Below are 15,502 nucleotides of genomic sequence, written 5' to 3'. Positions count from 1 at the left end.
GAAGGGGCTGCCCTTTATAGAACTTGACTGCTAGCCACAGACACGGCCTTGTTTACGGAGAAGACACCTATAAACAAATCAGTAACGATCCCAACTGACAAGCTATGGATGGACACCCCCAGCAAGCCCAAGCCTGACCCAGAGAACTGTCTCCAGAAATTTACAAACAATATTTCAACCTCTGCTTATTTTCAGGTTGGCAGGAGGGAGATGGAAAGAAAAACAAAACACACCTGATCTCAACCAGAACAAAAATAAAAAATGAGTTTAGGAGACTACGAGTGAAAACCAAAATGCAAATGTAGCTAAGTTTTGCCCCAAAGTAGAAAGACTACTTCTTTAAAGCACAGAAAGTACCATCCTTGAGATATAAAATCCTGAGAATCAAGCCAAGTGTGGACTTAATGAGTTTATCAATCTGCTTACCAGGAGTTAAGACACAAATGAGATTCATTAGAAAGAATCAGTGAAGTGGCCATTTGCTTTCTCATTTAACCTAGCTGCTATCCTTATTGATCATCAAACCTTCTCATTTACACTCCCATCATACAAGAAGAATGATTAAAATGCCAGCCCTGATTCAAATAACTGATATATGGCAGAAACAAATATATTATTATGCTTTCTAGAAAGATTAATAGTAGCTGGTGCTGGCTTGCCACGGGAAGATGTACAAACGTTCTATCCCATACATAAATCAAACGCAAAGCACATAGCATATTTAAAGACTGCTGATGTTACAGTGATTTTAAATTACTCAGGTTCTGGAATAAACTATGCAGATCTTGACTAATGTGGTAATGTATTCTGGAGCTTCTCTTGTTAATTTAATGTTATAATGTAATGGCATTAACTGAAAGACGGTCTGAGGAATTAAGAGAGAAAATAAACATATTTGAAATCAAGGGTATTTTATTTTTAACCCATACTTTATTGATGAATAGTCTGATCATTTCCATTGTATTTCGCTGTGGTTAAGATTCTTTAACATGCTTCCCTGTACACTCTTTAAAAAAACTTTTAAATTTTATTATTGGAGTATAATTGCTTTACAATGTTGTGTTAGTTTCTGCTGTACAACAAAGTGAATCAGCTAGGGATATGTTTTTATAATGAGTTGTTTGCTGGCTTGGGCAGATTGATTACAAAATGGTTCCATTAACCATCGTGGTTTAGTAGATTACAATGATACTTTGTTTTTCGTCCCTTCAAAATTAAATTGAATGGAAAAGAAAAACTGAACAAAATGACAAAAGAAATGGAGGGGCAAATAAATGAAGAAGGAGAACAGTGTGATTTGTAATGTCAAATGAGCAGTGGCTGAATCAGAGATGCCCTAATGTACCAAAAACTATTTACAAGTTTCCAACTTGCTGGCCACTAAAACCAGCAAATATGCAAAAATCAGTGGTATTCAGAGTTAAGTAAAGCAGAATACTGGACTGGAAACCCAAGAATCCAGGTGAACTTCTCAATCCTGCTCTTGGTTGGTACCTGCCTACCTTTTCAGGGACATGGTAAACATGGCCTGAGAGGCGCATGTAGGTTTGAAAAGTACTTTGTAAACTGCTCTCCTGCTTTTGAGTGCCAGGTACTACCATCCTCCACCCTCTCCCCCTCCTCATCCTTAACCTCAGGTCACTTCCTGTTACATTTTGGTCACTGTTTAAAACACATCTGTGAAATCAAGTGATCTGGGTACAAGAAGACACTTCAAAATATTATTGGTAGAAATAACTCTTTGAAAAAATGTGCAAATGGCTTTTATACCTGTTTAAGAATGGTGAACTGAGCACTGTGATTCACAAAGACAGTTCTGAATTCTGGATTCCCTTCCAACAACCCCAATCATTTTGATCACAGAACACACAGTTTCATGAGAGCCCAAGATCATCGCTGTTCCAACATACACAAGCTTTTCCATCTCAGTGAAACAGAGAGAAAGTAGAAGTCTGGTCCTGATCTTTTTCAGAGGGTCAGAATACTCTGTGCATAAACACATCATGTTGGCAAGAGTCAGGGGAACTACCAATCTCCTGCCCATTGTGGGGGGTAATCAGTCAAGATTGGCCACAAACACTGACCCAGGAAATATTTCTCAGTGTGAGGTCCTGGAAGTTCTGGTGGGACAGGGGTGGGGGGATGGGGGTGCTGACAGGGGAAAAAGAAGAAAGTCAACTGTCTCAAGATTTATTTCGAATACCTCACTTCTCTGAGATTCTTAACCACTTCATCAAAATGTGGGTATGCTGAGATGTTTTTAATATGATTCATGGAACTGTTGCTCCCACCAAGGGAAATAATAATCACGTGTCCATTCATTCATTATCTGTTCATGCATGAACACCTAGCAGGAGTCAGGTACTATGTTAAATGCCAGGGACAACTGTCAACATGCAGACATGGTCCCCGGCTTTAAGGATATTAGATTCTAATGAAAAAGGGAAAGCAACAAAGAAAAATAAGAAAATGTACAAAACAAAGGCTTGCGATAATAATGACTATGATAAAAGCTAACAAGAAATGGAGTGATGCAACAGGGATTACACAGGATTGCTGGGGGCTACTTTAGAGAAATAATCAGAGAATCCCTCTCTCAGGAGGAGACTTGAGTGAGACTGAGCCAGCCAAGTGAAGAGTTGGGGAAAAGTTTTCCAAGCAATGGAAACAGAAAGTGCAAAGGCCCTGACACAGAAGGGCTTAGAGAACTGAAGGCATCACAGAGAAGCCAGGTGGCCAAGCACACTGAGGAAGGGAGAGGAGTGTGAGATGAGGCTGGAAGAGTGGACAAGAGCTACATTTCACATGCACGCTGTGCAGACCAGGTTCAGGAGACTTACAGGATAAAGGTTTTCAAATCTTAATGGGTTGTAAAAGGCACAGTTTGATTTACGTTTAAAGGAAACTGAAACAGAGCAGGATACTATGGTTCTTTCCCTCCAGGTCTTCCGCCTGTCTTTTGTCCATAGAAAAACTTTAGTCAAAGATTAAGTTTAATTGGAGAAGTGAGAAAATGCAGAAGCAAATGAAAACAATCAAACAGAACCAAAAAATATTAGTTTAGTCACTAAGCAAAGGCAGGGACCTTGGGGTCTTCCTCAATGTCTACAAATAGCATTTGGAGCCATATCCTTTGAGCTGTTTTATAGACACTGAAACCCCCATCAGGTGGAATAAGCTAACTACCTGATGATCAGAATGTAGCCATGACATAAGCTGCCACAATTCTGAGAACTGGCCTCAAAGAAACGGGAATAAACTGACCCTGGAACTGAAAACTAACTGCCTGTGAAACAATCAAGATGACACTGATCAGACCACTGCATGACCAATTTTAAGACGACGGTGCTATTTCCACATGTAGCCTCTTCTCTCTGCCTATACACCTCCTCCTCCTGCTATAAAAGTTCCAGCCCACTGAATGTCAGTGGGGGAGGGGCGGGTGGGACTCGGCCTCTGGACATGAGTCCACCCTCCCTCAGGTTGCCCGCCTCCAAAACAAAGCAAATTTTCCTTTCCACCAGCCTTGCATTTTTATTGGCTTTTGAGTCTCGAGCAGCTGGATCCCACTCTCAGCAACAGTATTACCCCATGTGCATGCCCTTTGTATAAACACATAATGTATAAACATAACCTTTAGTCTAAAGAGGCCAGCATTTGGAGAAATCAGAAGGCATTTTGAATGCATTTCCCAGTATTTAAATAAAAATGATCTTAAAGGAGTAGACATTTAGAAAGCCCCAAAGAGCCACCTGATAACCAGTATATATAACAATGGATGTAAGGTTTTAAAAAAATGAAACAAAATAAATCTACATACCTCCTCGTTGCACCAATAATGTGACCTCACTTCCCTTTGGACATTCGATGAGCATGTCCACGACTTGGTTGTGAGTTAGGGCCTGCACATTCTTCTTATTAACTTCCACTATAAGATCCCCTTCTTTCAGGCCTCGGCACCTTGGACTGTCAACAATCTGTTTCACTCTTTGGCCGCCACCCCCAGGACTGTCCGCGATAGTAAAACCAAAACCCATTGGCCCTTTCACTATATGAACAGTTATGAGTTCTGGCTGAGTGGCTATGGAGGAAGCCAAAGAGACAGTGTCGTTGGGGTAACCATGGGAACCATTTGAAGCCACATCCGCAGGGCTGCTTGGCCTGGCATCCTTCATACTGCTGACTTTGCCTGTTTTACTACTGTGACTAGCTGGCGAGTCATAGGTCTCTTGCCCATTCACAATAATTGGTTCTTTATCCAGAATGGCCACCGAAGTCACTAAACTCGTGTTGGGGTCATCTGGGTCAAAGGGCAGTGGATAACCTCGGCAGAGTTCAAGGTCCACGCTGGCACCGATGGGAATGGACTGGAAGATTTTCACAACTTGTGCATGTGTGTGTCCCAAAACACAGGTGTCATTCACGCTCACAATTACGTCTCCTGCAAAAGAGTTGGGGATTAAGAACACTGCCCAGGAAAGTCTATCGATTTTATACTATAAAATCCTACCAATAAGAAGTTGAACTGAAATTGGATTAGGGGGTGATACTGCAAGGCACGAAAAGACAGCTGCTACTACTTTGTTTATGCTAATAAGGCATTCTTGTAGCATTTACCGGCTTCCCTGCTAATGGGAGTATAATGATCATTGAAAGAACATTTGAGCTTTTTTGTAAAAAAAAAAAAAAAAAATCACTGCAGAATACCAAGTTGAGAATTCATTCATTCAAATGGATCTGCATTTTTAGTAAATTACTCCTTTACTATACTCATCAGCACCCTAACAGTTACCCAAAAGGGAAAATGTTAAAGCAGCTTCAAAGGTTTTCATCTATACCAGGGAACACATTTACGTAGTACAGTTAGCTTGCTCATTCGCCAAGTTTTTAAAGGACAATGACAAGCTCAAGAAATCATGGTGTTGTCTGGTCCTGACCACAGAGGACCATGTGGTGTCTCATACCTGTTTCCATCTTGCCATCCAGGGCGGCAGGACCATCTAGGACCAAGCTCTTGATTTGTAGAAACTCGTCAGGTTCATCCCCTCCAACAACTGTGAAGCCAAAGCCACGACTGCTTTTCCGCAGCTTCGTGTGAATGAATTTGCCTTTCAACTCTGAAGGGTTTCGTGTAAAAAAGGGTTTGCCTGCATCAAAACAAGATGTGGAAGGAAGGTCACCATGAGTGAAAAGATGAAGTAAATAAGAAATGATACAAGTTAGAGATCTCTCTCCAAACTCCTGTGCTGGGGCATGGGGGCACAGAGGTGTTTCAATAAAGCCCTTCTTGATTTCAGTTATAAGGGAATTCCCAGACCCTTTAGTGTAAGGAGGGGGCTAGGGTTCACTGTGTGTCAGCACAAAGATCAAAAGAAAATATAACAGAAGGATGACATTGGTGTCCACTGTCTGACACAGATCCTTGGTCTTGTTTCATGTAGTTTGATAGCAACTGATCTGCTATGAGGCCCTTCAAAAAAAAAAATGGAGTGGGTCTTTGCTTTGTGTCTTTTGTTTTGTTACAGATTATATTTTCTACTATGGCTTCCAGTGTATTGTTTTGAGTTTGGCTCCCATTTGTAGAGTCAATTACACAATAACTTTTCAAAGAGAAAACTCATTCTGAAAATAAACAGATGATACCAGGAGACATAGTATGGTCACAAAGAATAACTCATATAAATAAAAAATGGAGAATCATGGGACTTCCCTGTTTGTCCACTGGTTAGGAGGTCTTCCCTGTGGCTCAGTTGGTAAAGAGTCTGCCTGCAATGCAGGAGACCCGGGTTCAATCCCTGGGTCGGGAAGATCCCCTGGAGAAGGAAATGACAATCCACTCCAGTATTCTTGTCGTGGGGAATCCCATGGATGGAGGAGCCTGGTGGACTACAGTCCACAGGGTCACCAAGAGCCAGAAACAACTGAGTGACTAATACACACTCTCTAAGACTTCACCTTCCAGTGCAGGGGCCTGGGTTCATCCCGCATGCCCGGGTGTCTGGGAAGATTGTACACGCCCCAGCACAACTAAGCCTGTGCACCACAACGGCTGAGACCATGCAACAAATCACTGAAGCCTGAACAACCTAGAGCCCGTGCTCCAGGACAGGAGACACCACCACAATCAGGAGCCCACAAATCGCAACTAGAGAGCAGGCCCCCGCTCGATGCAATGCGAGAAAGCCCATGCACATCAACGAAGATCCAGCACAACCAAAAATAAATAAATAAATAAACAGAGCATCGCTATTTTAAAAATTAAAAGGAGTCACTATTTTGAATTGAATTCTAAATTCAACTGATTTTTCCTGTCCATTTGCATCGTTTAACAATTTGTGAAATAGCCTAGGTATGTCCAAAATCAGTTGTCTCATTAAAAATAAATTAACACATATACAGCTAAATAGCTTCTAAACATTTAGTGAATTCTCTTGACAACATTCACAAACAACATTTTATACACAAACCCAATATTTTATTTTGAGTTTGGGCCTTTCTCTGTAATTGAGAAGCTCAATTGAATTTTCCTGATTATTTCAAAGTAGTGAACATCATTCTGGGCTCAGACTCTTTCAGCTCTCCTATTATACTTCCTGTTTCCTGCCCTTGACACAGCTTCCCCATATGCCCTATCACTTTACTACCAAATATGCTATCCAAAAAAAGGAGAAAAGAATCTCCATGTCTCCATATACCCCTGCACTAGGAGGCTGGCACACAGGAAGGCAAGTTATTTTTGGTTAGCTACATCTAAAAGGTCTTTTTAAAAAGGTCTCTGGGAACACATACAATTTTTAATTGCACATTTCAAAAGTCTCTGGCTCTTAAGAAGGCTTTTTTAAATTGCCTGGAGTCACAGGTCTGCTCACTAACCTCCTCCCCTCTACTGTAGTCCCAAGGCTGGCTGGAAGCACGACAAACTACAGTCTTGTCACCATGGCAAGACCGAGTTGGATTCACCATGTGAAGGCATCTGCCAAAGCACCAGGGAAGGGATGTCAAGCGCAGTCAGGGATTGTACTGAAAGAGTTGCCATGGCAATGACTAGATGGAAAATTGAGAACCATTCAGATAACCCCCGAATTTCCCTTTATGGGATATGCGAATAACAGCTATTCTTGAAGCAGAGGCTACTAGGGAAAGCTTTAAGGAAAACACATATTTCACTTAGGCAAAGACATCAATAACCATCAACTTTTCAGTGAGACACTCTCTGACCCCTTATTAAATACTGCAATATCTCCTCCAGCATTCACAATCCCCCCTACCTGCTTTATTATTGATCTCAGCATTTATCCTACATGGGATACAGCTTACTCACTGATTGGGAGTTTTTTCTCCCTCTCCCCCATACCCCACTGCAGGAGAGGCACAGCACATGCTCACACGTACAACACTAGAACCAACTCCACAAGGATTCCTGATTGCATGTCCAGAGTGTAAATAAAACATGGCCTGTTTCATTGTGTGTGCTCCAAAAATGTGTGTTGAATGAACGAATAAGAACACAAAGAAATGAAATTTAACGTGTCTTTGAGAAGGCTGCAAGAGGTGGCTGGGTGTGTAAGTTTTTCACCCTGATTATAGCAAAGTTAGAAAATGTAAAAATCTGGCAGTTTATCTAAATGAATATTTTAAAAAGCCATTAGCATATTTTGAGTTGAGAATGCTTTCAGCTTAAAAGAGACATGAAGAGGACTTTGAAATTACACACTGACTTTCTGTTTCAACATTTAACTAGGGAGGGAAGATCAGAGGGTTCCACATTTATGCACATTTTATTACGTTTTATGTACAGGTAGGTCATCAGTTACTGTAGCTTTGGAGAAGTGCTTTTCTATATACAAGCAGTGGAATGAGGAGCTCTCTGCTGCAGCCTGGTGGCACATGTAATTTTCTAAGACAGGCTAATCTGCTGACTAGTCACCAGTTGTAAGATCTGGTGAGGTGGAAGGATCACCTGGGTAGCTTTTTTTTTTATGTATTCATTTCTAGGGCCTGCCCTGGATTCACTGAATCTGGAACTTCTGGGTCTCGGCCCAAAAACATCTACTCATGAACAACCTGTAGCTGCCTGCTTCTCCGCCAAGATGGCACTATTCTTGGAACTAGTGTGTGAATACCATAGAACAGTGTTGCCCCAGAGTACTTCCTGTGACACAGGAAATGCTCGGTATCTATACTATCCAATACAGCAGCCGCTAGTCAAAAACGAGGCTTTCCTGACCCCTTGAAATGTGGCCAGTGGAAACAAGAAACTAACTTTTTTATTTTTTAAAACTGGAATTAACTTGAATTTAAAAGGTAACATGTACCCAGTAGCATCCAAACTGAATGGCATACATTAAGACGATGAGGTATCCCACAAAAAAAAAAAAAAAAAAACACAACAAAAAGGTTTAAGTCAGAAGTTAAACTGTTCCTAAGGACACCCAGGGTTCAAATCTGTGCTCTACTACTTCCTGGCTGTGTGTGAATTACTAAACCTCTCTCTGCCTGAGTGTCGGGTGTATAAGTGGAGATAATGAGGGTACTAACCTCACTATTTACATGACAGCTGTAAGAAGGAACGGTGACAGACAACATAGCTGAAGTGCTCAAGGAGGTGCCTGATGCATAAAAAGAGGTTATCAATGTAGGTTATTATTTTGTTGATGGTGGTGGTGAAATGGGTAGGGTGAAGGGGTAGCTGCAAAATCTCTGAGCATAAAGCTGGAAGCTAGAGAGACTTCCCAAGAGCAAATCTCTTTAAAGTTAACATTTTCTGAGTTTGAGAAGGATACTCTCTTGATCAGAGGAAAGTTCAGTTGAGCAATGAACTTGGCAAAATTAATACCAAACAAATCTAACCCTATTAGCTACACAGCTTCTTCCTGAGAGTACTGTCAGGAACACAGACCAGGATGCTTAACAGGTACATAGGGAACTCAGAGTTGTAACCTATGGTGATAAAGCCCAACTTAATGTTTCTTACAACTGTAGCTTGGAGTCAGAGAGTATGGATTTAAACTGGCTTCTATGGTATTGGTTATACTTTGAAGATTACGATTATGCTTGAAAGACAACAATCAATACAGAGACTATAGAGTAGAAAGTTTTAAGAATAGACTATTTCCCACAGGGAGTTCAGTGAGCCTCTCCCAAACTCCAACCACTAGGGAACCCAAGAAGATTAAAGAAGAAAGGGGAGGGGGGGAAAGAAAGAGAAGAATCTGAAATAAAGTTCCTCATACAGATCAATACTGTCTGGACTCTTAACTCAGTTGGTGCACAAAGCATTTGACACTCAGAATCTGAAACTTTAAAGCTCTAATTTATTTAATCTCTAAGACAATCCTTTAAGGAAGCCAGGCTGTTTATCATGGATGTACATACGTTATTTCACACAATAATAAATTTAGCAGAGAGGATGAGATCTAGTTCAGGATATCCTACAGTGGAAAAACAAAACAAAACAAAACACAGTTTCATACCTCCATGGGATTTAAAGTCTGAAGAGGAAACTTGCTAAATAACTGAACTCAAATGAACACTAATTACCAACTGTTAAATTCTATAAATGAGAAGTTTGACATGGGAAGAGTGAATAGGACAGAATCCAACAAAAACCTTAGATGAGCAGAAGTTGGCAAAGCAAAGAGTGGGAGGAAAAGACAGCTGCAAACAGAGAACAGCATATGCAAAGACCCTAATGTGGTCCACAGTTTCAAGGATTCAAGGAATTAACAAGAGGTTCAAGGAACTGAAAAGTTAGTGTAGTTAACTTACCATGAGAGAAAGAAAGAAGACAACATGAAGTTGAAGAAGGAATTTTATACTTTAAAAATACAGAGGAGACCACAATCCTGTTGATATTAATTTATATATCATTATCTTCTATGTTTTGTCTGTATTAAAAACATTACCACCATTAAATGGTATCAAACTATTTTATACAAGTTGATATTAACACTAATCTCATGATAATATCAGCTAAAAGGGAAATAATTTTTCTTATAAAAAAATGGAGGAATGAAAATTAGGGAAAAGGGGTATCTTCCCTATCTTTTAATATCTAACACATTTATATCTTTAAAAATGTAGAGAGAAGAAAAGACAAATTTTACAGCTTTTTATTGGTTCTGTAACATACTCCCCAACACTATTAAATATGATGTTTATTCTATTTTTTTATCTAAAAGAAAAAAGCTAAAGAAAAAAATCCCCAAATCTTTTCTATCCTTTAAAAGTAATGAGGCCTGAAAGTAGCAAGATTCTGAGCTTCCAATTTTCTGTAATGAAGCTCAGTAGGGATGCATACTGTTTGTGAATGTAAATAAGTGAGAGCCAATGAAACGTTGGAATACATGCATAAATGCCCAAACTGCAACAAGAACAGAGGTTAGAGTGTAAAACACAGTAATATCAAACCATTTTACATTTACAAGAAAATCTTACTCAAAAGCAAATACATTGACTAGAATCTTAAAACATGCAGTGCTGAATTTTCAATGTATCTTATTTAACACAGTATTAAATGTGTGTGTCTTCTAAATTTAGGGTTCACAACTCAACATGATTTTGCATACCACCATCCCCCCACTCCCAGCAGCATTTGGCAATATCTGGAGACAGCTTTGTTTGTCACATTGGGGGAGGGTTTCTCCTGGCATTGAGTGGGTAGAGGCTGGGAACATTGCTCATTCCCTACCATATATACAGGTCAGCCCCACAACAAAGAACTATCTTGGAACAATCCTTTGCAAAGGTCTGGGAATTATCAGATTTCATTTTTTAAAGTTTCTTGAAAAAAATTAAACTTTTGAGTCAAACTAGGATGCAATTATAAAAACACTTTACCCTGAAGTGGAGCTTCTCTGGCTGGCTCCGGATTACTTGGGGGGTGGTTTGGAATAGCAGGAGGCACAAGCGATGAATGATCTTCTGTCCATTCTACAATGAAAACAAGAAACAGTTTACTGTTTTCCTTCCAATCACTGGTCACCTTACTCAGGATTCACCACCTTCTTCATTACAAAACTATCCAAACCAATAAAACCAGAAGCAGAGAGCTTCACTTGAAAAGAAATTGGTATCTGATGCTATTCTATGTAGGGCTTCCCAGGTGGCGCTAGTGGTAAAGAACCCCCCTGCCAATGCAGGAGACATAAGAGATAGATGTGGGTTCGATCCCTGGATCAGGAAGATCCCCTAGAGAAGGGCACTGGCAACCTGCTCCAGCGTTCTTGTGTGGAGAATCCCATGGACAGAGGAGCCTGGCGGGCTACAGCCCATATGGCTGCACAGAGTAGGACACCACTTAGCACACCTACTCTGTGTTAAGGTCCCTCCCTGTGTGTGTGTGCGTTTTTGTGTCTTTCTCCTAAGACCTCTGAGGACAGAACTAAAACCAATAAAAATACAACCAATAATATCTCCAGTTCTCTCTGGCTGCAGAGTTCAAAGTGAGATCAAGTAAGAAAATATCAGAAAAGATATACAGTAAACTAAAGCAGGCCCAATAAGGCAGAAACTTCTATAATTCATCTGAGACTTGGCTGGGCAGCTGAAGTCTGCTTGGCTGGGGCAGTAAAGGTAGGTTTCAGGAGTTTGGTAAGGTGCTGTCCCCTATCATCTCTAAAACCCGAGGGGGACCCATTACAAAAACCCCCGAGTCCTAACTAGTCTAAGTTTACGAACTAAGGGTAGTCTCGTTCACTTTGAAGACCAAGAAATAACTCACTGCGAATGAATCTTAAGAATCATTAAGATTCATTTGTGAGTTTATGTACACAGTCAACTGTGTACATATAGTCAATTTTATACTCATTTTTCAATTGTACATTCTCATTCCCCAAATTCATAAAAATATTTTTTAAAATTTTTAAATAGAAAAGAGATTAAGGTAGAAAGGAGAACTTCTCAATAGCTGAGGGCTGGCAGCACAAGATTGCATGTATATCTTGTGCCACACAAGACACACACACACACACACACACACACACACACACACACACAAACACACTCTCTAAAATACAGCCTATGGCCGTGGTTGGCAAACTATGGCTTACAGGCCAAATTGGCCCCCATGCCTATTTCTATCAAGCTTGCAAGTCAAGAACGGCTTTCACACATTTCTAAATGATTCAGAAGAATATTTTGTTGACACATAAATTACATGACACTCAAATTTCAGGGTTCAGTGTTTCAGCCACATACATTTGTTTACAGTCTATAACATATTTCATACCATAAAGGCAGAGATGAGTAGCTGTAATAGATGCTGTAAGAATAGAAAAGCCTAAAGTGTTTATTATCTGGTCATTTACAAAAAAGTTTGCCAACTTCCATGCTATGGTCTATATTTATTAAGTTCAATATGATAATAAGAGAAGTACTGAATTTTATATTCATATAAAAGGAGCAGTAAACCTAATATTTTTAAAGACTGCAATGAAAAATGAAGAACAATCTAAGCATCTGCTAATACACAGATGGCTAAATGAAGTAAAGAGATTCATAAAAGGAATATTATGCAGTCATTAAAAATCCCAAGGTAAATCTATATTAAGCATCCTTGAAAAGGTGCAAGAGATATATTTAACTGAGAAAAATAGGCCAGAAAACTAATATGTATGTAAATACAGAATGTATTCATATACATAAATTATGACCTGGTGTTTGTTAAAATCTGCATATTTGTATATCTCCAGAAAATTTCTGCACATTGCTTATTGCTGAGAATAGAATGGGAGCCAGCAGGGAGATGCAAATGTTCTCCACTTCTGAACTGTTCATGTTTTTGTGAAGAGCACGAAGTAACTTTTAATTTTTTGAGAGCCCCGAAAATTACCAGCTTTGTCTGATGCCTGCTGCTGCTGCTGCTAAGTCGCTCCAGTAGTGTCCAACTCTGTGCGACCCCAGAGACGGCAGCCCACCAGGCTCCCCTGTCCCCGGGATTCTCCAGGCAAGAACACTGGAGTGGGTTGCCATTTCCTTCTCCAATGCATGAAAGTGAAAAGTCAAAGTGAAGTCGCTCGGTCGTGTCTGACTCCTAGTGACCCCATGGACTGCAGCCTACCAGGCTCCTCCGTCCATGGGATTTTCCAGGCAAGAGTACTGGAGTGGGGTGCCATTGCCTTCTCCGTCCCTGATGCCTACATGCCTACAATTAAAAGTTAGTTCCATACCCTGCACATCTTCTTAAAGTGCTAGCAGTGGTTTGGATTTAGATATAGGACACGACTGAGCGACTTCACTTTCACTTTTCACTTTCATGCACTGGAGGAGGAAATGGCAACCCACTCCAGCATTCTTGCCTGGAGAATACCAGGGATGGTGGGGCCTGGTGGGCTGCCGTCTATGGGGTCGCACAGAGTCGGACACGACTGAAGTGACTTAGCAGCAGCAGCTGTGCAAAAGCTCCCGGGGACAAGGGAATTCTGTCACCATCAGAAATGTTCTCCAATCTAACAACAGCCCCTTTCTAAATCCGAGTGGAGATTGGGTGCTTTTAAACTGGGCCCCCCACTTTAGCTGTCTGGGTTCAGGGTGTGGACTCTAGCAGAGGTTCTGCATCACTCCCCACGCTTCCAGGACATTGAGTTCCTAGCACCACACAGGACATGATCCTCGTGGCCTCTTCTGACCACACGGGGGTGTCAGTGCCCAGGCTTTGCCTGGAGCTTCTGGCCCACAGATAGAGGGAAAGCCAACCTTCTGGCTGCTGTTGCTGTTGCTGTTGTTGTTGTTGCTGCTGCTCCAGCTGCTTCTTCCGTTTGGCTTCTAGAACTGGGTTCTCATATTGTGTCTTCCTGTTGATGTGGCTGGAACAGAAGGCATATTGCACTCAGTTAGGAAACATTTTGTCCCACAAGCAAAATGCCAATCAGGCCAAGTTCCCTTGATTGGACCTGAGCAAAGCAGGTGGTTGAGCATTTTGTGTCAAAAAGCACAGTTAGGAAGATACAATAAAAATAAAAATGAATGGTTTCCACACATTGACTGCTTATCTGTACCAAGTATTGTACAACCAGTTTTACATGTGATTTATTTTAAAAATCTCCAGTAAATGCCAAGATGAAGGTCCTATTTTTATTGTTATTTTGTGGATAAGGAAAATAAGTTTCTGAGCAGTTAAGTAACAGTTGACCTAACAAAACAGAGCTAGTCAGCACTAAGGAGGCTTCAAGCTCAGCATGGTCAGCTCTCAAGTCCCAGGACTGTAAACACCGACTCTCCCAAATGTCCAAAGAATCACGTGACAAAGGACGTTTCTTTAATTCAACAAGAAGTCAGTTACAGAATTATTTTAAAATGGAGCTGAAAGTGGATATGTGGTGTTGTCTGTAACATGTAGTGCCAGAAACTGCGTGTAACTTTCTACAATACAGTTCATGCAACCATAAGCACCCTGCCCCCCAAAGATCAAGTTAAAAGAAGGACTATACCAACATCTGTCAACTATTTTGATCAATAGGCATGGAGTCAGGATTCAAAGTACAAGCCCTAGGCAAAAAGATTCCATCCAAATGCAGCTAACCTAAGCAAATGTGATGTGTTCAAAGTGACAAAGACCCAGATACTTCAGATGGCTCCAAAATGAATAAGGGCAAGGAAACATAAAAATACACACACATACGTTACAAATATATATATGAATCCAAAGCACTTTTTTTTTTTGCCATTCTTATTCAGTGTATATATATGTAGGCTCCCCTGTTGGCTCAGCAGTAAAGAATTCGTCTGCCAATGCAGGAGACCTGGGCTTGATCCCTGGGTCAAAAAGATCCCCTGGAGAAGGACATGGCAACCGACACCACTATTCTTGCCTGGGAAATCCCATGGACAGAGGAGCCTGGCAGGTTACAGTCCATGCGGACACAAAAGAGTCAGACACAACTGAGAAACTAAGCAACGATTACGATATATGTATATATTCACATATTACATCAACACATATATATACAGGCCTACACATATTTTTTACCTCATCAAAATCATATTTCATAAGAAGTTTAGAAATATTCCTACTCTGTGATTATTTAGAACTCAAAATACTGTTTTCAAGCCAGGCTTTATTTTTTAACAGTTTCCCTGGAAGCTCAGCTGCTAAAGAATCCACCTGCAATGCGGGAGACCTGGGTTCGATCCCTGGGTTGGGAAGATCCCCTGGAGAAGGAAACGGCTACCTTCTGGTACTGGAGAATTTAGAAAGTTTAAATGAATAAGTAATCACTGAGAATCTCAGACCTGAGCAAAACAGGGCAAAACAATAGGCAAAGCTGATGCTCTTCCTGAAGATAAACAACTCATACTCATATGGTCTATTGAGTAGTTGCTTTTCGCATTCATTCAAATAATACCTATTATTAAGTACCTGCCATAGACCAGGACTATGTTTGGCTCTGGCAATACCGTAGTAAACAGAAGACATGTTGCCCTCAGGGATTTTATTCTATATCATCATCAGATTTGCTGAATATTTTCTTATTCATTATTTTTTTCATTATAAGATTAATAT

The 15,502-nt window shown here is 40.6% G+C and overlaps 1 protein-coding gene across 16 annotated transcripts in view; it reads right to left on the bottom strand.

The window, feature by feature from the left end:
• The window catches only part of MAGI1 (membrane associated guanylate kinase, WW and PDZ domain containing 1), a 642,595-nt gene that overhangs the window by 76,083 nt on the left and 551,010 nt on the right, over positions 1-15,502 (bottom strand). For all 16 annotated transcript variants that reach the window (XM_070359138.1, XM_070359140.1, XM_070359139.1 and 13 more), the window contains 4 exons: positions 13,696-13,805; positions 10,840-10,932; positions 4,965-5,147; positions 3,821-4,441 (listed from right to left, as the gene is read on the bottom strand). In XM_070359138.1, the coding sequence (XP_070215239.1) occupies positions 3,821-4,441; positions 4,965-5,147; positions 10,840-10,932; positions 13,696-13,805 (1,007 nt within the window). The remainder of the gene's footprint in view (positions 1-3,820; positions 4,442-4,964; positions 5,148-10,839; positions 10,933-13,695; positions 13,806-15,502) is intronic.

Source organism: Bos mutus, chromosome 22 (genome assembly GCF_027580195.1).
Source record: "Bos mutus isolate GX-2022 chromosome 22, NWIPB_WYAK_1.1, whole genome shotgun sequence".
Taxonomy (NCBI): domain Eukaryota; kingdom Metazoa; phylum Chordata; class Mammalia; order Artiodactyla; family Bovidae; genus Bos; species Bos mutus.
The sequence above is the reverse complement of the archived record's forward strand: the minus strand, read 5'-3'. Positions and strand labels throughout refer to the sequence as shown.